The 24,151-nt window shown below is 46.0% G+C and overlaps 1 protein-coding gene across 1 annotated transcript; it reads left to right on the top strand.

Moving 5' to 3' along the window:
• The first annotated feature begins 4 nt into the window (after positions 1-4).
• MTARC1 (mitochondrial amidoxime reducing component 1) lies at positions 5-24,151 on the top strand. The gene is made up of 7 exons (XM_040263244.1): positions 5-1,662; positions 5,291-5,464; positions 10,318-10,480; positions 11,346-11,486; positions 13,701-13,762; positions 13,853-13,924; positions 22,319-24,151. Exons 1-7 carry the CDS (start codon positions 1,391-1,393, stop codon positions 22,446-22,448), a joined length of 1,014 nt encoding a protein of 337 aa, XP_040119178.1. The 5' UTR covers positions 5-1,390; the 3' UTR covers positions 22,449-24,151.

The following is a 24,151-nucleotide window of genomic DNA, read 5'->3' as shown; positions in this document are numbered from 1 at the left end:
TTGTACTTTTTCTTTGGTATTTCTTTTTAAAAATACTTATCTATCTATTTATTTATTTTTGGCTGTGTTGGGTCTTAGTTTCAGCATACAGGCTCTTCATTGCAGCGTGTGGACTTTTCTGTAGCTGCAGCACCCCGGCTTAGTTGCCCCTGATACATGTGGGATCTTAGTTCCCCTACCAGGGATCAAACCCATGTCCCCTGCACTAGCAGGTGGATTCTCAACCACTGAGCCACCAGGAAAGTCTCAAACATGGCCTGATTTTGTGGCAAGAGCCTGACGTCAGTGCCTTACAAGGATTTGTTGTTATTGTTCAGTTGGTAAGTCATATCCCACTCTTTGTGACCCCATGGACTGCAGCACCCCAGGCTTCCCCATCCTTCACCATCTCCCTGAGTTTGCTCAAATTCATGTCCATTGAGTGAGTGATGCCATCCAACCATCTCATCCACTGCTGCCCCTTCTCCTGCCTTAAATCTTTCCCAGCATCAGGGTCCCTTCCAGTGAGTCAGGTCTTGCATAAAATGTCGCCAAAGTATTGGAGCTTCAGCTTCAGCATCAGTCCTTCCAATGAATATTCAGGGTTGATTTTCTTTGGGATTGACTGGTTTGTTCTTCTTGCTGTCTAAGGGACTCTCAAGAGTCTTCAGCACCACAATTGGAAAGGATTATCGAGGACATCCCCTGCTGCCTTGAAGAAGCCTCGGGATCTTGTGCCGGTATCCTCTGTCGTAGCCGGGGTTCCTGGCAAATGCAGCTGTATCTCTGAGGCTTTGTGCCTGGAGGAGCCAACCAAGTGTGCAGTCCTATAGAGGGCAGTCTCTGCTCGGCTTTGCTGTTCGGAGCTGCAGGCTGCGGCCTTGAATACCTGGGCTTGCAGGTCCTGAGACCCTGGTCGCGTCTCGCCCTCAGATTCCTACCCGCCCAAAGCTCCCCGGCCCCAGCAGCCCGCAGATGAGAGTGGCTGAAGGCAGCCGGGCACCCTGCGAAGGCCACCGGTGCCCGTTGCTCCCTATTCCCAAGAGAGTGATCTGCCGGCTGCCTGATGCGTCCTGCGAACTTCAAGAAAAAAATTTAGGTTGAATAAACAACCCGCAAATACGTAAATAAAATGGTCACTTGTAGCGATCACGGGCCAGGGTACCTCGCTTTGCAGCCTTAGGCGGCGGAAGTGGAGGAAGCGGCACCTCCCACCCGCAGCTCCCCGCGGCCACCCCTCGGCAGAAGGACGCTACGTTCCGATCAGCCTGAAAGGGGTTCAGAAGTCGTCCTTTGGACTCCCGGCCAAGGGCCGCACGTCCCCCAGCACTCCCGGGCGGCAGGCGTGCTCCTGCCGGGCTCAGGTTGGCACGTCCCTGGTGGGCCCCGCCGTGCCCGCGATCGCTGGGTCATGGGCGCCGCCGGCTCCTCGGCTCTGGCCCGCCTGGGCCTCCCCACGCCGCCCGGGCCCCGCTGGCTGGGGGTGGCCGCCCTGGGACTGGCCGCGGTGGCGCTGGGAGCCGTCGCCTGGCACCGCGCGCCGTCCCGGCGGCGCCGGCGGCTGCAGCAGGTGGGCACGGTGAGCGAGCTGTGGATCTACCCGGTCAAGTCCTGCAAGGGAGTGTCGGTGGACTCGGCCGAGTGCACGGCCCTGGGGCTGCGCAGAGGCCACCTGCGGGACAGGTAGGGCTGGGCGCGGGAACAGCGCGGGATGGGCTCGGAACGCTAGTGGGAGCTGGGGAGGCCTGCAGGATCCTTCCCTTACAAAATGGGTCCTGGCGAGGGCGGTGACGGGGGCGGGCAAGGAAATAGAGAGAAGGGGGCCATCACCTCCCAACGGCAGACCCAGGGTCCCGACCCGCCTTCGGGATATGGCTGTATTTCCACCTCCCACCGGCTCTCTCACGGCTTGCGCTCCAGAGTAAGTGCGGCATCTTATCTGTTCCCAGGTGTCTGCCGCTGCGCGAGCAAACTTCAACTTAGTCTAGCGGGAAACGCGAGCTTCACAGGCTTAGTCCTGGCCACTCTATTTTTAGCAATTATCTCTTGAGAACTTGGGGACACAAGGTGCCATGGAGCCCAGCCTTCAAGGAGTACACCAAGGTGGAGCACATAATCGTAATAACAGCAGTTAAAGCTTGAGCTTCTTGCAGCTTAAAAAGTGCTGTTGCTTATGTTATTTTCTCTAATTCTCTCATGCACTCCTTTATGAGTAAAAAAACAACAACTGAGATTCAGAGCCACACCACCATGAGTGGAATCATGGTTCTTGTTTCCTTTAGCATGCTGGTGCTTTGTAGACAGTGGTTTTATTCTACCTGGGTGGTCATGACCTGTGTGAATTCCTGGGGTTCAGAGAAGATGGCCAGGGCCCAGAGCAAGCAGCTTTGTCCTCTTCTGGGTCTGGCTTCAGCCTCATTGTAAGGCTGCACTTCAGACTCCCTCCCAGACCAGCCCTCAGTTTCTGCAGGGAACAGGCAGGACAGAGGCAGGCTGTAAATTTCCCTCTTCTGGCTGCCCAGAGGGTAATTCATGAGGTAGTGGAAAGGTGAGCTGTTTTTGTTATCATAGCATCAGAAAATGTGATAAAGAGAAGCAAACACAGACTTGCAGTCTTAGATGATAATTGACTCAATGTGACAAGTGCCAGGCAAGCCAGAGGAACAGGTGGAAGGACTTCCTAGCTGGAACTGAAAATGTGGTCTATTCACACTCTATTATTTACCCAGGAATGAAGTTCTGAACCATGCTACAGCATAGATCTTGAAAACATCATGTTAAGTGAAATAAGCCAGATACAAAAAGACAACACTATATTGTTCCAGTTACATGAAATATCTAGAATAGGCAAATTCACAGAGAGGGAAAGTGAATTAGAGATAGCCAGGGGCAGGGACCAGATGGGAATGAAATAGGTAATTATTGCTTCATGGATACAGAGTGTCTGTTTGGGATGATGAAAAGGTTCTGGAAATAGTGGTGATGGTTGCACAACATTGTGAAATTATTTAATGCCACTGAACTGTGTGATTAAATATGGTTGCTGCTGCTGCTGCTGCTAAGTCTCTTCAGTCATCTCCGACTCTGTGCGACCCCGTGCGACCCCATAGATGGCAGCCCACCAGGCTCCCCCGTCCCTGGGATTCTCCAGGCAAGAACACTGGAGTGGGTTGCCATTTCCTTCTCCAATGTATGAAAGTGAAAAGTGAAAGTGAAGTCGCTCAGTCGTGTCTAAGATCCTATTTTTTTATGTCCATTCTCTGTTGTTGGAGATTTACATTGTGTTTACTTTTGGCATCATGAATAATGCTGCAGTGAATATTGCAAGTTCAATGGGCAAGTACCTATTGGAGTCCCTGCTTTTAGTTCTTCTGGGTATATGCCTAAGAATATGCTGGATATTTTATGCTGTGTGTATTTTACCACAGTGAAAAAATTGAAAAGGAAAAGAAAGGCTGGCATCTGTGAGATCACAGATGGTGAGAATGACTGGGAGGGCAGCTGGATTATAAAAGGTCTTGCAGAAGAGTTAGGGTTTTATTCTAAAAACTGGAACTTTGGGGAACTTTGTATGAGGGTGACATGATTAGATTTGTATTTTAGAAATACAAGACTACCACTGTTACAAGGAAGGATTAGCAGAAAGAATATTCAAATGCTGGTACCAGGGATCTGGGACAGGATAGAACTATTTGTGTTCAAGATGAAGAACCGTTAAGAGGAAGTTCCTTTAGGACAGGACTAAGTTTATTTTTTAGCAGGGCTGAGCAACTCACCCACCTGCTGGAAGTGGTGATCTTGAGTATCTGCCATATTTTTTACTTATGTCTGTGGATCTCAGGGGAGGGAGAGAGTGGGACAAATGGAGAAAGTAGCATCAATGTATATACACTATCAGGTGTAAGATGGATAGCTGGTGAGAAGTCGCTGTGTGTCATGGCGAACCCAGTCTGGCACTCTGTGATGAACTGGAGCGATGGGATGGCAGGAGGGGAGGGAGGCTCTGGAGGGACGGGATGTGTGTATAATTACAGCTGATTTGCTTTGTGTATGGCAGAAACCCCTGGTGGCTCAGAGGTTAAATCGTCTGCCTGCAATGCGGGAGACCTGGGCTCGATCCTTGGGTCGGGAAGATCCCCTGGAGAAGGAAATGGCAACCCACTCCAGTATTCCTGCCTGGAGAATCCCATGGACAGAGGAGCCTGGTGAGCTACAGTCCACGGGGTTGCAAAGAGTTGGACACGATTGAGTGACTTCACTCACTCACATGGCAGAAACCAGCACAACATTATAAAAATTAAGAAAACGAAAAATAAAAAAAATATGAATGGCCAAAAAAAGATACATGCAAAAGAAAAAGAAACACAAGCTGACTCCTGTTATAATCATTCCACTCAGTGTGAATCTTCAGTTCAGTTCAGTCACTCAGTCATGTCTGACTCTTTGTGACCCCGTGGACTGCAGCACACCAGGCCTCCCTGTCCATCACCAACTCCCGGAGTTTACTCAAACTCATGTCCATTGAGTCGGTGATGCCAGCCAACTATCTCATCCTCTGTTGTCCCCTTTTCCTCCTGCCTTCAATCTTTCCCAGAATCAGGGTCTTTCCATTCAGTATGAAAGGAAATGACCAAAATGTTAGTGTGTCTAGCTTCCTGGGTAGCTGAAGTGCCCTCTATGCAAATGCATCATTTTTTTTTTTTCCTGGAAACAGTTCATTCTATTGCTCTTCTTTCTCTATTTCTCTCTGTTCTGGGAAGTACCTCTAGACCCTGAGTACTGAGCCAGAAAAGAATATTGTCCACATTAACAATAGCCCTTTTGATAAATTGCAGAAGTCACAGCTAACTTTTTTGAAAGGTGGGAGTGGATTTGGCAAAGTATAAGCGGCATTGATTGCGGTTCAGTTTGGCTCCACAGTCTGTGGACAATACAGCAGTGTCTTGTTTCCATCAGCAGGAATGCCTCCTGGTGCTAGGCACCATGCTTCCTCATCTTTCTCTGAGATATCATCTACTTAGGGCAATTGAGATGAAGATATAACTTCTTTGATTTTTGTGCCATCAAGGAGCTCAGAATGTTCTGTAGATATTTTGTTCGATGCATGAGTGATTATTAAACACTGTGAAATGAACTGACAGATTCGGTCTTGCTGGACTGATGAACTGATGTTTAGGACAGACAGACAGATGCACAGACACACGGGGCTTACAGTGAGGAAATCAAAATGACAGCGTACCCCTGAAGCTCCCCCAGAGACGGGCTGTCTGTCATGGTGGTCCATGAATATCTTGTGTTTCGAAAATGGCAGGTTTTGGCTTGTGATCAACGAAGAGGGAAATATGGTTACAGCTCGACAGGAGCCCCGCCTGGTCCTGATTTCCCTGACCTGTGAGGGTGACATGCTGACCCTCAGTGCAGCCTACACCAAAGACCTGCAGCTGCTCATCAAGACACCCACCACAAATGTGGTGCACAAGTGCAGGTAAGAAAAGGATAGACCTTAATCTTGACGTGAATATTTCTTCCTACAGTCTTGGCAAATTGTGGGCTGTGGAGGGAATTGAGAGAAATGTTATCAATAATTGACTATTGATTGCAAATGTACCATATGTAGGGTCAAGTTCTCAACATGGTGGTGATCTAAAAGAAGGTGGGAAAGGGGGCAACTTCAGAAAAATATGCGTCGATGTGGGGCAGAGAAAGAAAAGTCTTTTGCAGTAAACTATGGGAACAAAGGCATATTGACATAACATTACCAGAGGATAAAGGATGCAAATCAGGGCAGAAGGAGTGGAGAGAGGATCCTAGAAGAGGTGAGGTTAGATCCATGTATTTCCTTAGGATCATCTCTGTGTTGCTTGGAAAGACTGGGACCTTTCCAAATCTGAGTTACGAAAGGAGTCACAAATGGATATGTGACCCGTGATATTTAGTTCTAATGAAAGGAACTTCCAGAATAGAAAAGAATGTCTGCAATCAGAAGAGTGATCTGACCTGCAGATGCACAGGGGTCCTTATATTCAGCCAGGAGGCTGTTCTGTACAGAGGCTCTTTCCTTAACATTGGAAGGACAAGGGGGCACTTATTCCAGGAAAAGTGGCTCTGTCTTAAGAAATCATGTCTAGAGTTGGGTTTTTTTAAGTCTTATTATGAGACAGCCAAAATGTGAACTAATTATACTGTTGTAATATGCATTTTGAACTAAAATGCAAGTGAATGCTAAATTAGTCCACAGCCTATTATAGAGAATAATATCATATCAAATAATGTAGTTACTTGACTGGAAAAAAAATGAAGTTACCTAAAAAATTCTAAAGACCCCCCCAAAACTCATAAAATGCAAAATTAGTATAATTTCCATAATATCAGAATTGTAAATATAATGTTTAATTTTAATTTGGGGCTTCCCTTGTGGCTCAGCAGTGAAGAATCTGTCTGCTAATACAGGAGACTCGAGTTCAATCCCTGGGTTGGGAAGATCCCCTGGAGTAGAAAATGCAACCCACTCCCATATTCTTGCCTGGAAAATCCCATGGATAGAATGAGGCTGGTGGCTACAATCCATGGGTTCACAAACAGTCAGACATGACTTAGCGACTCAACAACATTTTGGTGGTTTTTCTGATTGTAAAAGTTATACATATTCATTGTTTAAAATTGGAAAATACCAAAAAAAAAAAGAAAAGAAAACCCTTCTGAGACAATTATAATTTATATTTTGACATATCTTGTTTCTGTCTCTAATCGCTGCTGCTGCTGCTGCTAAGTTGCTTCAGTCACGTCCGACTCTGTGCGACCCCAGAGATGGTAGCCTACCAGGCTCCCCCACCCCTGGGATTCCCCAGGCGAGAACACTGGAGTGGGTTGCCATTTCCTTCTCCAATGCATGGAAGTGAAAAGTGAAAGTGAAGTCGCTCAGTCGTGTTCGACTCTTAGTGACCCCATGGACTGCATCCCACCAGGCTCCTCCATCCATGGGATTTGCCAGGCAAGAGTACTGGAGTAGGGTGCCATTGCCTTCTCTGTCTCTAATCGCTAATACCTTTAAAACCATTGAAATAGTACAGAAGACTGTCTTGAATATGATTCACATACTTAAGTGGACATGTTGAGTATTTTTTCAGACCATTTTCATGTTGGTGTGATATTTCATCCCATGAATGTCTTTGAATGCCTTTTGACATGTCCCCAAGATTAAACATTTGGATTGTTTTCAGTTTTTTTCTAGGTATGAAGAAGAATGTGATGAATACTTGGCATAAATCTCTGTTCATATCTTTTATTATTTCCTTAGGGGAAATTTTCAACAGTGGTTTCACCAACAACAACAGTATGACTTCTGTAGACTTTTATTTATTTGGCTGTGCTAGGTCTCCGTTGCGTGGACTTTATCTAGTTGTGGTGAGCAGGGACTACTCTAGTTGTGGTGTGTGGGCTTTTCACTGCGGAGGCTTCTGTTGTTGCAGAGCATGGGCTCAAGGGCATGCGGGCTTCGGTACTTGCAGCACCCAAGCTCTAGAGGGCTGGCTCAGTAGTTGCGGTGCATGGACTTAGTTGCTCTGCAGCATATAGGATCTTCCCAGATTTGTGTCTTCTGCATTGTCAGCTGGATTCTTTACCGTTGGGTCACCAGGGAAGCCATCCTGTAGACATTTGATAGATATATCTATATATTATACATATATATATATATATATACATATATATGTCAGTTCAGTTCAGTCGCTCAGTCGTGTCTGACTCTTTGCAACCCCATGAATCGCAGCACACCAGGCCTCCCTGTCCATCACCAGCTCCCGGAGTTCACTCAGACTCACGTCCATCGAGTCAGTGATGCCATCCAGCCATCTCATCCTCTGTCATCCCCTTCTCCTCCTGCCCCCAATCCCTTACAGCATCAGAGTCTTTTCCAATGAGTCAACTCTTCGCATGAGGTGGCCAAAGTACTGGAGTTTCAGCTTTAGCATCATTCCTTCCAAAGAAATCCCAGGGCTGATCTCCTTCAGAATGGACTGGTTGGATCTCCTTGCAGTCCAAGGGACTCTCAAGAGTCTTCTCCAACACCACAGTTCAAAAGCATCAATTCTTTGGTGCTCAGCTTTCTTTATAGTCCAACTCTCACATCCATACATGACCACTGGAAAAAACATAGCCTTGACTAGACGGACCTTTGTTGGCAAAGTAATGTCTCTGCTTTTGAATATGCTGTCTAGGTTGGTCATAACTTTTCTTCCAAGGAGTAAGCGTCTTTTAATTTCATGGCTGCAGTCACCATCTTCAGTGATTTTGGAGCCCAAAAAAGTAAAGTCTGACACTGTTTCCACTGTTTCCCCATCTATTTCCCATGAAGTGATGGGACCAGATGCCATGATCTTCGTTTTCTGAATGTTGAGCTTTAAGCCTACTTTTTCACTCTCCACTTTCACTTTCATCAAGAGGCTTTTTAGTTCCTCTTCACTTTCTGCCATAAGGGTGGTGTCATCTGCGTATCTGAGGTGATTGATATTTCTCCCAGCCATCTTGATTCCAGCTTGTGTTTCTTCCAGTCCAGCATTTCTCATGATGTACTCTGCATAGAAGTTAAATAAGCAGGGTGACAATACACAGCCTTGACATACTCCTTTTCCTATTTGGAACTAGTCTGTTGTTCCATGTCCAGTTCTAACTGTTGCTTCCTGACCTGCAATCTGTGATGTGCCCAATTAACTGAAAATAGGTGTTTTAAAGACACTCAGTGATATATAAGAAAACATAGAAAGACAATTTGATTAAATCACGAAAACGGTAAGTGGACAAAATGAAAAGTTAAAGAGGTAGAAATGATTAAAAAAAGAGAGAGAGAACCAAACAGAAATTCTGAAGGGGAAGAATAAAATGAATGAAATTAAAAATGCAGTGGAGTGCATCAACAGCTGAATGGATCAGTGAAGGAAAGAATCTGTGAGAATAAACACAGGATCTTTGAAATTATCTAGTCAGAAGAGAACAACAAAAAAGAGTGAATAAAACCTATGTGGTCTATGGGGATATCATTAAAAGAAACAATTTGCGAATTATTGGAGTACCCGCATGAGAAGAGAAATAGAAGGTGGCAGAAAGATTATTTAAAGCTAAGAAATTCCCAAATCTGGGAGAGATTTTCTATCAATAAATGGGATGAAAGGGCTTCCCTGGTTGGCAGAGATTTTTTTAGATATGACATGAGAAGCACAAACAAGAAAAGCAAAAATAAATAGATGGGACTCCATCAAACTAAAAAACTTCTGCACAACAAAAGAAAACTATCAGCAAAATGAGAAGAAATATTTGTAAAACATGTATCTGGTAAGGGGTTAATAACTCAACAGGATAAAAACTCAAACAGTCCAATTAAAAAATGGGCAGAGGAACTAAGTAGACATTTCATATAGAAGACATAGGTCCCTTGACTCTGTCCTCTTTCCCAAACTTCAGCATTTTCAAAACATAATCATGATTTATGTTGAATTATAAACCACTTACTTACTTACTTGATGTTTTTCTTTAAATTGATTCAACTTTTTAAAAACGTGAAATATGGAAGGAAGGAAGGAAGTGTTAGTTGCTCAGTTGTGTCTGACTCTGCGATGCTATGGTCTGTACCCCGCCAGGCTCCTCTGTCCATTGGATTCTCCAAGCAAGAATACTGGAGTGGGTTGTCATTCTTTTCTCCAGGCGATCTTCCCGACCCAGGGATCCAACCCAGGTCTTTTGCATCTCCTGCGTTGGCAGGTGGATTCTTTACTACTGAGCCACCTAGGAAGCCCCTATTATCACCATACCAGTCTTTTAATAAAGATTTCTGTCCAACTGGATGAACCATATTTTTGCAGCAATTTTATACTAATACATTAGGTTTCTTCTGGAGAACTCCTTGTCTTTTCAAACACATGATCTCATTTTATTCTGCCTGCATTCCTTCCAGGCAAGGAATCACAAGGCTGCATCTGCATCTCTGGTTTATAAAATAGATAAGCAATGAGGATTTACTCCATAGCACAGGGAATTACATCCAACATCTTACAATAACCTATAATGGAGTATAATCTGAAAAAAAAACTGAGTATTATGCACCTGAAATTAACCCAGTATTGTAAATCAACTATAAAAAAAATGGAGAAAAGAGGGATTGAGCTTCCGTCTTTATTTGGGTCTCCACGTGGTTCAGAGCAAGGGCCAGGCTAAAATGACGTCTTCTGGTAACGAAGGAATTACACCGACGTCGCAGCGAGGTGCAGCCTTTTGGATCTGTGCAGGATGTGGCAGGGTGTCCAGGTTGTCAAAGTCATGCCTGTTCTTTGTCCCCATCTCTCGCAGAGTGCACGGCTTGGAGATCGAGGGCAGAGACTGTGGTGAGGCCGCGGCCCAGTGGATAACAAACTTCCTGAAGACACAGCCCTACCGGCTGGTGCACTTTGAACCCCATATGCAACCAAGAAATTCTCACCAAGTAGAAGATGCATTCTCACCCACGGACCAGGTCAGGAAGGCAGGCTTCCTTGGAAGTGGAGAGCATGGCACATGTCTGCTGAGCTCAGATCTCATCTTTTATCTTTTGTGATCTCTCATGACAAAAGCTGTTACTTTTGCCATAAGCTATTGGTAAAAAAATAAAGCTCTTCCCTTGGGAGCATCATCTGTGTTTCTTGATTTGGAGGACTCTTGCATTTTTGCCCGAGAGCAAGAATTCCTGTTTACAGAAGCTTCTGTTGCCAACATGGCTTCAAAACTCTTCTAGGCCAGCATCTTTCCCAGTCCCTCTGTAATTTCCCTCTGAAGAGTCCAGCCTTTTTACACTGGGATTGCCATGTTGTGTCAGATCTCAATTGGGCGAATGAGTGTGGGTATGGAGATCCACAGATTTTAAATGACCAGACTGGCTCTTAAAGGAATAAGGCTTTAAGAATTCATCCTAAGAGTGAAACATACAATGCTTTGTGGCACCATTGCCACAGCCACGTTAAATGTTGATTTGCAGGTTGCATGAAAAATACATATCCATGGAATCAGTGAATATTTTTTATCATACCTAATGAGGTCATCAAACCCGACCAACTTATTAAAATCAACGTGTGAGAATTCGGAGGATGAGAAAGGGGGCAGCTCTAAGATTCTGAGACCCCGTTTTCTTCACTCCATCATGCAGTTCCTCTTATCTGCAAGGCTATTTAAAGCTTCTGAATCGCTGTGACTTTGCTATAAAAAGAAATAGAGAAATACTTAGAAAGATTGCGTGGGGAGGTAGGGTGAGGGAGGGGTAGAAGGTTCCAGGAACAAGACCCATGTGACCTCTGAGAAATGCTTTTGTGTGTGTCACGCTCTAACAATTCTTCTTTCCTCATCAGATCCCATACTCAGATGCCAGCCCTTTCTTGATCCTTTCTGAGGCATCGTTGGCAGATCTCAACTCCAGGCTAGAGAAGAAAGTTAAAACATCCAACTTCAGGCCCAATATTGTAATTTCAGGCTGCGGTGTCTATGCAGAGGTAACACTATGCCTTCCTTGCTCCTTTCCTTGGACTTAACTTTTTTTTTTTTTTAAGGTGTGAGTCTTTGATGCTTGATTAGGTTATTCTGAAGGATGCATATTTGTTGGGAAGACTACAGTGCATCCTGGTGGAGAAATGTACACAGAACAGGCTGGGGCACTCTAACCTGAGGTGCCCAGCATTTTGGACTGTTGTGAAACATACAAGTGATTTAGTTGCTAAGTCGTGCCAGACTCTTGCAACCCCATGGACTGTAGCCTGCAGGCTCCTCTGCCCATGGGATTCTCCAGGCAAGAATATTGGAGTGGGTATACAAGAGACTCATTTTATGATTAAAAAGCAAAAACGAAACTCCACAGTATACATATGAAGAATAATACACACTATCAGAGTTAAAATTCTGGGTCTGGAAATTTCTCTCTGGCTTATGATCAACAAAGGACTGGGCAGGTTTAACTCTGGATTCTTGTCTTCCGCCCCTTCCCTGTGAGGGTAAGATGGTCAGGACCACAATCAGATGTCCTTATTATTGACTTGAGTCTCTCACCCTTTTTTTTTTTTTTTGTATCTCTCAAAGTTTCCACCCTGGAAGACTCAATTTATATCCCACGTTTTCCTTAAAACCTCCCCTGACCAGATAAACCACCAGCGCCATGCTTGCTTGCACAGATCAACCGGCACAAGGGTGCTGTCTTGTAATGCTTTCTCTCTGGTTTTCTGGATCTTTTAAAAGGAATACTGACCATTCACTTTTCTTATGTGTATGTGCTGTCTCCCCTGCTGGATTTGAGGGGCACAGTCCATCGATTTGATTTGTCCTTAAAGTAGGTACCAGTGACCCAGGCTGTAGACAAATGCCCGAGGAACTTCCTGGGCCAGAGAGCTTTGTATTAATAAATGCTCCTCTGGAGATGCAAAGGGAAGTAAGGTTACTGGCCTCCTCTAGATTTGTTCCTGTCCAGCCAGGGGAGATGTCTTAATCCATTTTAGGCGAGCAGGAAAAGCTCACCTACAACCTAGAATAATCCCCCCTCTCCATAATCCCTCCTCTATTTCACCTGGTCCCTGCCTCAGCCCCCACCCTTGCCTTCCCCACCGCCTCCAATCAGGCAGGGAGGCTTCCTGAAGGAGATGAATTTCATTTTTATTTTTAAATTTTTATTGGAGTATAGTTGCTTTACAATGTTGTGTAAATTTCTTCTGTATACCAAATTGAATCAGCTATCAGTTCAGTTCAGTTGCTCAGTCATTCCGACTCTTTGCGATCCCATGGACTGCAGCACGCCAGGCCTCCCTGTCCATCACCAACTCCCGGAGTTTACTCAAACTCATGTTCATTGAGTTGGTGATGCCATCCAACCATCTCATCCTCTGTCATCCACTTCTCCTCTCACCTTCAATCTTTTCCAGCATCAGAGTCTTTTCAAATGAGTCAGCTCTTCGCATCAGGTGGCCAAAGTATTGGAGTTTCAGCTTCAACATCAGTCCTTCCAATGAACACCCAGGATTGATCTCCTTTAGAATGGACTGGTTGGATCTCCTTGCAGTCCAAGGGACTCTCAAGAGTCTTCTCCAACACCACAGTTCAAAAGCATCAATTCTTCGGTGCTCAGCTTTCTTTATAGTCCAACTCTCACATCCATTCATGACCACTGGAAAAACCATAGCTTTGACTAGACGGACCTTTGTTGCAAAGTAATATTTGTACCTATATCCCCTCTGATTTTTGGATTTCCTTCCAATTTAGGAGCATTGAGTAGAGTTCCCTGTGCAGGTTCTCATTAGCTGTCTATCTTATACGTAGTATCAATAGTGTATATGTGTCCATCTCCATCTCCCAATTCCTTCCACCCTCTCGTCCCCCTTGGTATCCATGTGTGTTCTCTACATCAGCATCTCTCTGCTTTGCAAATAAGTTTGTCTGTACCATTTTTCTAGATTCCACATATGAGTGATACCATACAGTATTTGTTCTTCAGAGATGAGTTTCAATTCCGGTTTTACAAATGAGAGGAAGGGGAGCGTTTCATTTCAGGAAAGAATTGACAGATCAAAGGCAGAGGGCGGGAAACAGGAAGGCATGATGTAAAGCCAGCCGTCCCTGGTGGAAATGGCTGCTTAGCTGTCGAATCCCATGACGTCCCCCGCTACAGGGGTGAATTGGGGCTGGGGCTCCGAAGTGCTCACCTGATTTATGTGCTTTGGCCCCAGGACTCATGGAATAAGCTTCTTATTGGTGACGTGGAACTGAAAAGGGTGATGGCTTGCTCTAGGTGAGACACACGCGCTGCTGCTCGAGAAGGGGAGGAGAAGGGGAGGTCTGTCTGCTTGTCCGGTGTATGATACCCTGTGTGTTTGTCCAGGTGCATTTTAACCACAGTGGACCCAGACACCGGCGTCATGAGCAGGAAGGAGCCACTGGAGACGCTGAAGAGGTAAGACTAAGCAATTTAATATCTCTTCAGAGAAGCAGGGAGAACACCACACGGGAGTATTCTTGAAGCAGAAGGGGGTACTAGTGACTGGGTCATTTAGGAAATATTCCTGGGTGCTTTGGTCTCAGAATGCCTACTTGCACAACTAATTTTACTTTTCATTTAGAATTTGTGATCCAAGCATACCAGTTAAAAAGCAACAATACATGGTTTAGATATTTTGACCAACTTTATGATGGACTTCCCCTTAGGTGACCTCACAAATTCATTAAGTGTGATAAGGGCTTTCTGGTGCTTTAAGAAAGGCCCAACTGTTTTGGAGGAGCATGTTGAAGTATGCAGGAGTGAACTGAAGTGATACCTGGGGTGTGCTGTTATTTTAGCAAAAGCACACATGAAAAAATATGTCAAATCTTAATAAATAGAATCTGGGTGAAAATTAGGTGGGGATTCATTGCATTATTTTTTTTTCTACTTTTTTCTTTATGTTAAAAGTTTCACAGTAAAATTCTTTTAATGAAAGACAGTGACAGATAAGTTTAAATTGCATAGACCAATATTTACAATAATATTCATTTTCAAAAGCTGATTACAGAACTGCATATATAGCATTGACTTTTTCATTTGATTTTCCTTTTTAAAATATATAAATGCATCTGAGTAGCTAAAAGGCTGGAAGTCTGTAAAATGAAACATTAATGGAGGTGCTCTTTTGGTAATGGAATTATGGGGACATATATATTCTTATATGTAGCCTCTAAACTTTCTATAAGCAAGCTGCGGTACTTTTGCTAAAACAGCAATTCATGATCCATGCCCTTCTGTGCTGTTTTCTGCCAAATCTGGAGCCAGGACATGGTGGAAACCCTCAAAGTGACGCTCATCTTCCCTGGTCTTCCGTTTTGAATGAAGGATCACAGGTTGGGTGTCAGGTCTCATTTCTTCAGCCCCTGAGGCCCTCAGCTTGGACCCTGATATGCAGTCTCGGGTATTACTTGCAGAGTAGGAGAGGGAAGAAGGCGGGGGGGGGTGGTGGTGGTGGTAACTTCTGCTTTAGTCAAAGTCCCAGAAGACTTGAGGAAGGAATGAAGTGGAATTTTTGCCATCTGACATAAAAGGCATCATGAAGAGCACATTAAGAGGAGGTTATACTGGGACTTGTGTGACCAAATTTGTTTCCCTGGAATGGGAGTCTGTTTCATTCCATCTTTCACCGAGCTCATTGGTCTAAGCTCTCTGGACCACCAGTCTCCTTTAATCAGCACCTATCCCTCTCTCGGGTTTCCCAAAGAATCCGCCTGCAATGCAAGAGACCTGGGTTCAACCCCTGAGTCAGGAAGATCGCCTGGAGAAGGGAATGGCTACCCTCTCCAGTATTCTTGCCTGGAGAATCCTATGGACAGAGGAGCTTGGTTGGCTTCATTCCATGGGGTTGCAAAGAGTCAGACACAGCTGAGCATGTACACGTACATCCCTCTCTGCTGATCCTGCTGACCCAGAAACTACAATCGGGCCCCTCCCTGGCAGGCTGAAGCCTGGGGGTGGGGACTCTGTCCCAGACAGCACGTTGCCCCCAGGCATGAAGCCAATACCTGTGGTCCGTGGAGACCAGTGTTCTGCATCAAGACCAGGCTACAGCGAGGTGGACAGTCATTCCAGGGTCAGGCTGCATGGCAGAGAGGGAGGTCAGGAGCAGAGTCAAACAAGGTGGGTTGGAGGGAGGTTGGGAGGGGAGATTCAAAATTACTGAGGTGAAGGGCAAATGGCTGCTTTTTCTCTGGATCTCCACCATTGAGTGTAAATTTGCAGAAACATTCAAAGAGGAGGCTACACCTGGATGGGAGGGGAGTTTCGGGGAGAAATCATACATGTATATGTATGGCTGAGTCACTCTGCTGTACACCTGAAGCTATCACAACATTGTTAATCGACTGTGTGTGTGTGTGTGTGTGTGTGTGTGGCTTAGTCACTCAGTCGTGTCTGACTCTTTGCAACCCTGTGGACTGTAGCCTGCCAGACTCCTCTGTCCATGCGGCTCTTCAGTCAAGAATACTGGAGTGTATGGCCTTCCCTTTTCCCAGGGATCTTCCCAACCCAGGGATCGAAACTGAGTCTCCCATGTTTCCTGCTTTGCAAGTAGATTCTTTACCATCTGAGCCACCAGAGAAGTCCCATGAACTGGCTATATTTCAATACAAAATAAAAAGTTTAAAAAATAAGCTACAAGGATATATTGTACAACACAGGGAGCATAGCCAATATTTTATAATAACTATAAATGGAATATTATCTTTAAAAATCATGAATCACTACACCTGTAACATAAATAGTGTACATCAACTATGCTTCAATTAAAAAAAAAAGGAAAAGAAGGAAAAATAAGAGTTGGACATGACTTAGCAACTGAACAACAACAAAATGTTAATAGAAAGACCACTTAAGATTTATACATTTCTGTAATTAGCTTCCAATTAAAATAAATAAATTTAAATTAAAAAAAGATTTATGCATTTCACTCCATGTAAATTTTATCACCCCTCAAAAATAGTTAAGAAATTTTAACCCTAGGAAATCATATTCCAGTTGAACTGCTTCAAGGTGAAATTTGCTGACATCTGTGACTTACTTGGAAAAAAAATGACGATGGATTGATGGATGGATAAATACATATGATAAAGGAAATACAACAAAATGTTATGCTTTGGGTCAAATGACTGACAGTTGGATGTTCTCTGTAAAGTTCTTTGAACTCATCTGCCTGTTTGACGATGAAAGTGTTAGTCGCTTGGTCGTGTCTGACTCTTTGTGTCCCCATGGACTGTAGCTCACCAGGCTCCTCTGTCCATGGAATTCTCCAGGCAAGAATGCTGGAGTGGGTGGCCATTCCCTCCTCCAAGGGATCTTCCTTACTCAGGAGTCGAGCCCGGCTCCCTTGCATCACAGGCTGATTCTTTCTTTACCATCTGAGTGAGCCACCAGGGAAGCCCAAGAGAGGGGTGGGTGCTAATCGAAGGAGACGGGTGGTCCAAAGAGCTTGGACTAACAAGCTTGGTGAAAGATGGAATGAAACAGACTCCCTTTCCTGCATTGCAGGCAGATTCTTTACGGTCCAAGCCACCAGGGAAGCCCATTTGTTTGAGGATGGTCGTCATGAAATGTTGGAGGAGACTTTATTAGACATGACCGGACACTCTGGAGGAGAGCAAGTCTGAGAAGCTGCAGCGAAGGACTAGTGATTCCTCCAAATGTGCTGGTTCACTCACTATTAGCACAAACTGGCAATTCTTCCATCTTCCCACTTTGCTGTGATCACTGAGGAGCTCTGTGGAGGGGGAGGGCAGGGCAGGTGGGGAAAGCGCCCTGCCATGGTGTTAGCAGTCCTGGTTCTGCCAGCTGATCAGCAGGCTCCTCTCTAGCTCAGGCCCTGGCTATTCCTCCCTCTGAAGTCAGTGGAGCAGGACAGACCTCCATGGGTTCTGTGTACAAGCCAGCCAAATGATTTGGAGAATTGGCTGTTATCCATTTGTATACATCATCTTGTTCTCTCCTCCCAACAGTGCTTGGTGCCTGGTACCTTTCCTTCTGGATTCAGAAAGTGTCTTTGGGGCCAGTCCTCTGAATCTTTGGTGCCTCTCCTTCCATTGGGATCTTGTGTTTATAAAAGGAGGAAAATTGACCCCTGGGAGCAGCCCAGCCTTCTGGATCTCCTGCAGCCTCTCAGCAGCCCAACCAGTCCACCCTAATTGCTCTTAATACCCCAGGAGATGGGACAGCCAGCCTAGGTGTCTTCTCCTGTATCTTACTGAGATTTAAATTGCCATAGATGCCGTAATTTATGTCCCTCCCAGGACAGACGGCCATAAATCGGGAAGAGAAAGGCCTGGGCCGCCTGACATAAATCACAGAAGCCGAGGAAAGTGGTTTCGGGGGCCTCCTCTCTGCTCCCTGGCTTTCCTCCTGGGCAGGATACCTGGGAGCTCTGCCTTCCCTCCTCCCGGTTCCCCTGTGCCCCAGGGCTGTGCTGTTCCAGGAAGGCAGGTTCTCAGCTGGGAGACCAGTGCTGAATGGCTGCTGATCGCAGGCCCAGAGGAATCTTTGTCTGTGAAATACTCACAGTGGTGGCCGGTCTGCTGGCAGGAAAATATGAAGAAGGAATTATTTTTTTCTTGCTGGAGGGAGAGTGACTCCCATGCTGATTCCACAGGAGCAGTGTGGGTCTGTCACTGTTCCTTTTAATAGGAAGAATCACCTCGTTCGTTCTGTTGAAACATATGTTTTGTTAGATGCAGGGGGACTTGGACAGTGACATTTGCTGCTCTCCGCCTGTGTCAGGCTGTGCTGTGCTGAAGTAAAGACAGAAGGATTTGGTGCGAGTGATACTATGGAAGGAGACAGCTCCCCCCACCCACCAGGCTCTTCCTCCCCTGCCCCCGTAATTGGGTGACTTTGGCAAGTCAGTTACGTGCTTGATGTTTCAGTTTATTTGTAAAAACGGACCTAATAAGTGGCTTAGGGTACAGAATCCACCTGCCAGTGCAGGACACACGGGAGACCAGGGTTCAATCCCTGGGTCAGGAAGATCCCCTGGAGAAGGGAATAGCTACCCACTCCAGCATTCTTGCCTGCAGAATCCCATGGACAGAGGAGCCTGGAGGGCTACAGTCCACGGGGTGGCAAAGAGTTGTACACGACTGAGAGTGAGCACACACACATGGACTAATAATACCTCTCCTGGTTTACGCTCCCCCTTGGTTAGAATAAAGCAATAAATGCTACTTTTAAAAATAGATGATAAAATACATAATGACCATCTAGACTGTGGTTATTGATAGTCTCTGGTTATGAGCTTGGCACATTCTGAGAGAAGGAAAATCCTGGAGACACTTCTTTCCATTTTCTGAGTCTGCATTAAATGCAAGGCAGCCCAACCTGCTTGGCCTTCAGTCCCTCCTGTCTGTGGTGTCTTCACAGTGCTGTTTTATTCCTGACCTGATCATACACAGAGCAAGTTGGGAGTCCCCAGAAGTGTCCTGTGCCCTCGGTGGGGACCCAGTGGTGATCAGAGACCCTGCTTGCAAACCATGGTCAGGGCATTGACCAATAAGTGAGTAAAGCAAGCAGCTCTCACCAGTCCACAGCACTTTATAGATAACAGTTTCCACTCACACCACACCCTTAAGGATGGAACCTCTGTTTAAGTGAAACAAAAAGTGTGTCTCCCATTAATGTGGTAGTGTGTTTCATATTCACTGGAAGAGAAAATTCACTAAGAAAGGCAATTTCATGTATTTTTTGGCTGTGCTGGGTCTTCATTGCTGTGAGGGCGTTTCTCTAGTTGTGGTGAGTGGGGGCTACTCTTTAGCTGCCGTGCTCGGGCTTGTCACTGTGCAGACTTCTCTTGTTGCAGAGCACAGGCTCTGGGGCATTGGGCTTCAGTAGCCGCAGCTCCTGGGTTCTCGAGCACAGGCTCAGTAGTTGTGGCGCATGGGCTTAATTGCTCTGTGGCATGTGGAATCTTCACAGATCAGGGATCAAACCCATGTCTCCTGCATTGACAGGTGGATTCTTTACCACTGAGCCACCAGGGAAGCCCAAGAAAGGTGATTTTACATGGATTTGCAATTTATTAATCCCATCTTCAGGGCTTCCCTGGTGGCTCAGATGGTAAAGAATCTGCCTGCAAAATAGGAGACCTAGGTTCCATCCCTGGGTCGGGAAGATCCCCTGGAGAAGGGAATCCCCACTCCAGTATTCTTGCCTGGAGAATCCCATGGATAGAGCTTGGTTGGCCACAGTCCATGGGGTCACCAGCACCACAATCCTATCATCAGCTGCAAAAGCAAAATTTGTATATTTGGAAGAAAAAAATCAAAGAAGATCTATGTATGAAATCATGCCTTGTTTTCAGTCTCTTGAACAAAAAGCTTGGTGTGGATGTGAATTCACAGACAGTGGACAATATCGCCTCAGTCCCACAAGGGGTCGCTGTTGATCTCGTTTGTGGAGTCTCCCCATAGCCCAGTGGCGACAATGTCAGCAGGAGCCTAAGTGGGACAGAGCTGGGGGCTTTTGGCAGTGCCGCGCCTACAAACCAACTCCTTGGCCCAACCTTGAGCAGGTTAAGGGGCTGGGCTGGGAGGGGTGGCCGCCGCTGTGGGTCCTCCTTTCCTAAGTTACCTGGAGGGGGAGTACCTGTGTGTGGGGGTGGTGATGTCAAGGGGCAAGGAAACCCGTGCATGGCTGAATGTTTGTACAGAATAAATATTAACCCCCTCACCTCTTCTCATGTATGTGTGTGTGTAGTACCCAGGAGGTACAAAGATGACCAGGGGTTACATCCCTGGTGGGAAAAGTCCTGACTCTGAAGTGAGCCAGACCTCAGTTCTGGCCCGGGCCTGACCACTTAGATCCTGGGCAAGTCTGTTACTCCTCTGAGACCTCCCTGTGAAGTGAGGGCGATACATATTCCCACATAGGCACATTGTAGAGATTAACAGATAATCTGTGTGATGTTCTTTGTAAACTGTCAGTGTTTGCACAGAACTGACTCTCAATCCCCTCACTGAGATAATCAGAGCCTCAGGCTACCCAGCTTGCAAGAAACAGAAATCCCGAGTCATAAAGTGCCCGATCTGCCTCCATCCTGAAGAAGTCACCCTCCAACAGACACATCTCCAGATGTCCCTGGAATTGCAGGCTGAGAACGGAGAGGCAGGCTAGGAGACATGCCTGGTTCCCAGGGTCCAGCATCACTGCAGAAACCTGGCTGCAGAGCAGGGGAATGTTGTTGGCCAGGCAGGACCGGCTGGATCAGCGGCTCATGGTTCCCATCCACTTGTTGATTTATTCGTTGGCTCAACCAACCTCATTTCGAGTGGCTTCAATGTACCAGGTGCCATACCAGGCTGCTGGCATACAACAATGACCAGAACAGACATAGTGCCTGCAGCTGGGGGCAGAGGCTAGAGGTTTCACCCTCCGCATTTTCTCATTAGCCACCTCTGATATGCAGAACAAAATTAGGCCTGAGTTGTTGCAATAGTTTTTTTTTCTCAGAACACAGTAGAATGAAAAAGTGCTTTCCATCAAAATGATATAAAAATGATTAAAGTTGGAGTTAGAGTAAATGAGAGACAGAAGGAAAACTGTCTCCTGGTGGAGGTGGGGGAGGGGAAAATCTTGCCATGTTCTTCATGCACATCCCTCGTACACTTTTCCTGGTGATTCTTGCATTTTTTGCCTGAAAAAGATGTGAAGTTGTTGTTGCTGTTTAGTTGTTTATTCGTGTCCGACTCTTTTGTGATCCCATGGGCTGTAGCCTGCCAGGTTCCTTTGGCCATGGGATTTCCTTGGCAAGAATACTGGAGTGGGTTGCCATTTCCTCCTCCAGGGGATCTTTCCAACCCAGGGATCCAACCTGTCTCCTGCCTTGCAGGCAGATTCTGTGCTGTTGAGCCACTGGGGAAGCTCCAAAGATAGGAATATTGCTCCTACCAGAGGGTTTTACACCAACGCGTTCAATTTGTTCAACAAATGATTGTGGGTCACCGGTGACATACAGGGCCCAGCCTTGGATGTGAGTGATACAATGGAGTTAGTCACATTTCCTGCTCTCCACAGACTCTCTGTCTTGTAGAACAGACAGACGTGCTCTAACAGCACAGGACACGGCACATGCGTGTTCAAGGGGCAGCAGAGAAAATCCAGGATGGGGAGACCGCTCCTAGCCGGGGGATCCTGAGTTTCTTTCCTAGGACATGTGGCTTTGCAGTTGGGCCTTGAAGAAAAGGTAGAATTCTAGTGCTTGGCGAACTGGGGGAGGGGGCCCCACAGAGGAGCCACCAAGCCAGGAGGGTAGAAAAGAGTTATTAGAGTTGTCTGAGGATGCACGAAGTGAGATTGTTGACAGTGGAAGAAAAAATGAGAAAATTCAAAAGACGTGGTACAGGAAAAACCTCGGGGCCTGGCAGCTATGAACACACTGGAAAGTGAGGGAATGGTGTCAAGGGGTGACTCCAGGCCTCTCAGCCTGACGGACTGCTCAGGCTGTGGTTCTGAGCACAGATGTGGAGTCAGGAGGAGAGATGCCGAGGGAAGTGATAAAGTAACGTCTAAGCATAGTGAGTCCCTACTTCCTTAATGCCGAAAAAGGGAACATTCCAAAGAGAAAAGAGGTGGGAACGTGGCCATTGGTAACACTTTGGTAGTCTGTGCACTCTGGGCACAACCCCAGGAGGCGCTGTTCTGAACTCTTGAAGACAACGGCGCTCGCTGGAGTCGGGCAGCGTGTCAGCCCTGTGTGGGGTGGATCCGTCTGCTGAGAGGAAATCACGTACAGTTTGAGCTCTTCCTTCTGACTGGCTGTGACTCATTATGGTCTTTTTCCTGTTGCAGTTATCGCCTGTGTGACCCTTCCGAACGAAAGTTATATGGAAAATCACCCCTCTTTGGACAATATTTTGTTCTGGAAAACCCAGGGACCATCCACGTGGGAGACCCTGTGTACCTGCTCGGCCAGGAATAGGAATCATATGTCCTGGAATAGCAGATGCCTTTAAAAAAATGTCTTCAAAACTGACAACGTTTGAAACACAGTATTTTGGAATGGGGCATTTGACTCCTCAGCATTTTCTTTAGAACTGTGATCTCCAAGTTTTTCATCTTTCTCTGGACTTCTTCCTCGTGTCCCAGTGCTTCCAGCATCCCAGCCTACAAAGCAAAGAAAGGTTTGATAACTTAATAGGACTTCAGTAAGTCACCTAAATGATAAGGCAGGATTCTAAAAATCGCTTGTTTAATTGTGATTGTGGAATAATGTTTTCTCCTTCTTCTCCATCATCTCATAACCTCCATCATCTCACTGCTATGCTGTAGGGAAAAGGAGAGAAGATAAAGGGTGGGGGATCAAGAGGAATGTTCTGGAATATTTTCTTACCCCGTTCCTCAGCATGCAATAGAAATTAAATAGCACTCCAAATAAGGCTGGACTGTCACTTCACTTTTCCCGCTCAAGTCCTAGACAGGCTTTTAAAAGGGTATAAAGAGTCTGGCCTTCAGTAAACACTTAGACGTTGGTTTCCCCTAGATCATTTTGGATCTGGCCCTATTATCTCTTAGTGTCCATGGGCATTTGATGGATCCTTCACGGCACACTGTGCCTTTGGGCGGCAGGACAGCAGAGATGTCAGGGAAGAAAATCAACTCACGAGAGCAGCATTGCTGTCAGACTCTGATATGGAACGGAAGACAAAATCTTCCTTGCCATGAAACAGAATATCAACTATATCCCATTGGTGAGACCAAACTTTTCCCAGTATACAAGAGAGAACAGTCACACTAAGTAGGCGAGGCACCCTTGTCTCCTGTTGTCTGAGATGCTGTTGATGTTGCCCTGGGAAACGATGCCCAAAGAAATGGTCCGGAGAGGACATGATGCCACCTAATGGCATTGTCACAGCTCAGCCGTGCTGTTGAAAAGAGGGAAATGGATGGGTTTTAGTTTTCTATCCTAGAAAAATTTTTTGAAAGAAACTGAGGTAACCTCTAGGTATTCTCTGCTTCTCTGCGGTGGGAGCTGCTGTCACTTCAGTCTGTCTGACTCTGTGCGACCCCATAGACGGCAGCCCACCAGGCTCCGCCGTCCCTGGGATTCTCCAGGCAGGAACACTGGAGTGGGTTGCCATTTCCTTCTCCAAGGCATAAAAGTGAAAAGTGAAAGTGAAGTCGCTCAGTTGTATCCGACTCTTAGCAACCCCATGGACTGCAGCCCACCAGGCTCCTCCGCCCATGGGATTTTCCAGGCAAGAGTACTGGAGTGGGCTGCCATTGCCTTCTCCATCTGCTGTGGGAATTTGGCCCTAAAAGCGTGGCTGTGCTGTCACGGGGTCCTTCTGGATCTTGCTGGTCCCATCAACTCAAGACTGGTTGCTCCTCCTCAAAACCAGGATGAAAAAGTTCTGAGACCCATGGATGAGAAGAAATGTGATTGTGTGATTTGACATAAACTACTTTATTTCAGGTTTTGAATGAAATCTTTCAAAGGAGAAAAGGAAAACATAGGTCAATTCACTTAACAACCAGTATCTAATTTTTCTCCTCATCAAATTATATAACTCTAGTATCTGATGATGTTTATCTTTCAGTGCCATTTTGCTCTTTGTATTAGGAAGCTAAGTCATGAAAAATGTGTTTCAAAACTGTAAATAAATGGAAGCTGCTTTGACTAGT

The sequence above is a fragment of the Oryx dammah genome, unplaced genomic scaffold, assembly GCF_014754425.2.
Source record: "Oryx dammah isolate SB20612 unplaced genomic scaffold, SCBI_Odam_1.1 HiC_scaffold_21, whole genome shotgun sequence".
Classification (NCBI taxonomy): Eukaryota; Metazoa; Chordata; class Mammalia; order Artiodactyla; family Bovidae; genus Oryx; species Oryx dammah.
This window is presented reverse-complemented; position numbering and strand designations above follow the sequence as displayed.

What these genes read in the sequence shown, in the direction of transcription:
- MTARC1 (XM_040263244.1), top strand. Translation starts at nt 1,391, where the DNA reads ATGGGCGCCGCCGGCTCCTCGGCTCTGGCCCGCCTGGGCCTCCCCACG. An exon ending in AATGTGGTGCACAAGTGCAG is followed by an intron (nt 5,465 to 10,317) that starts GTAAGAAAAGGA and finishes CATCTCTCGCAG; the next exon opens with AGTGCACGGCTTGGAGATCG. An exon ending in GCTGCGGTGTCTATGCAGAG is followed by an intron (nt 11,487 to 13,700) that starts GTAACACTATGC and finishes CTTTGGCCCCAG; the next exon opens with GACTCATGGAATAAGCTTCT.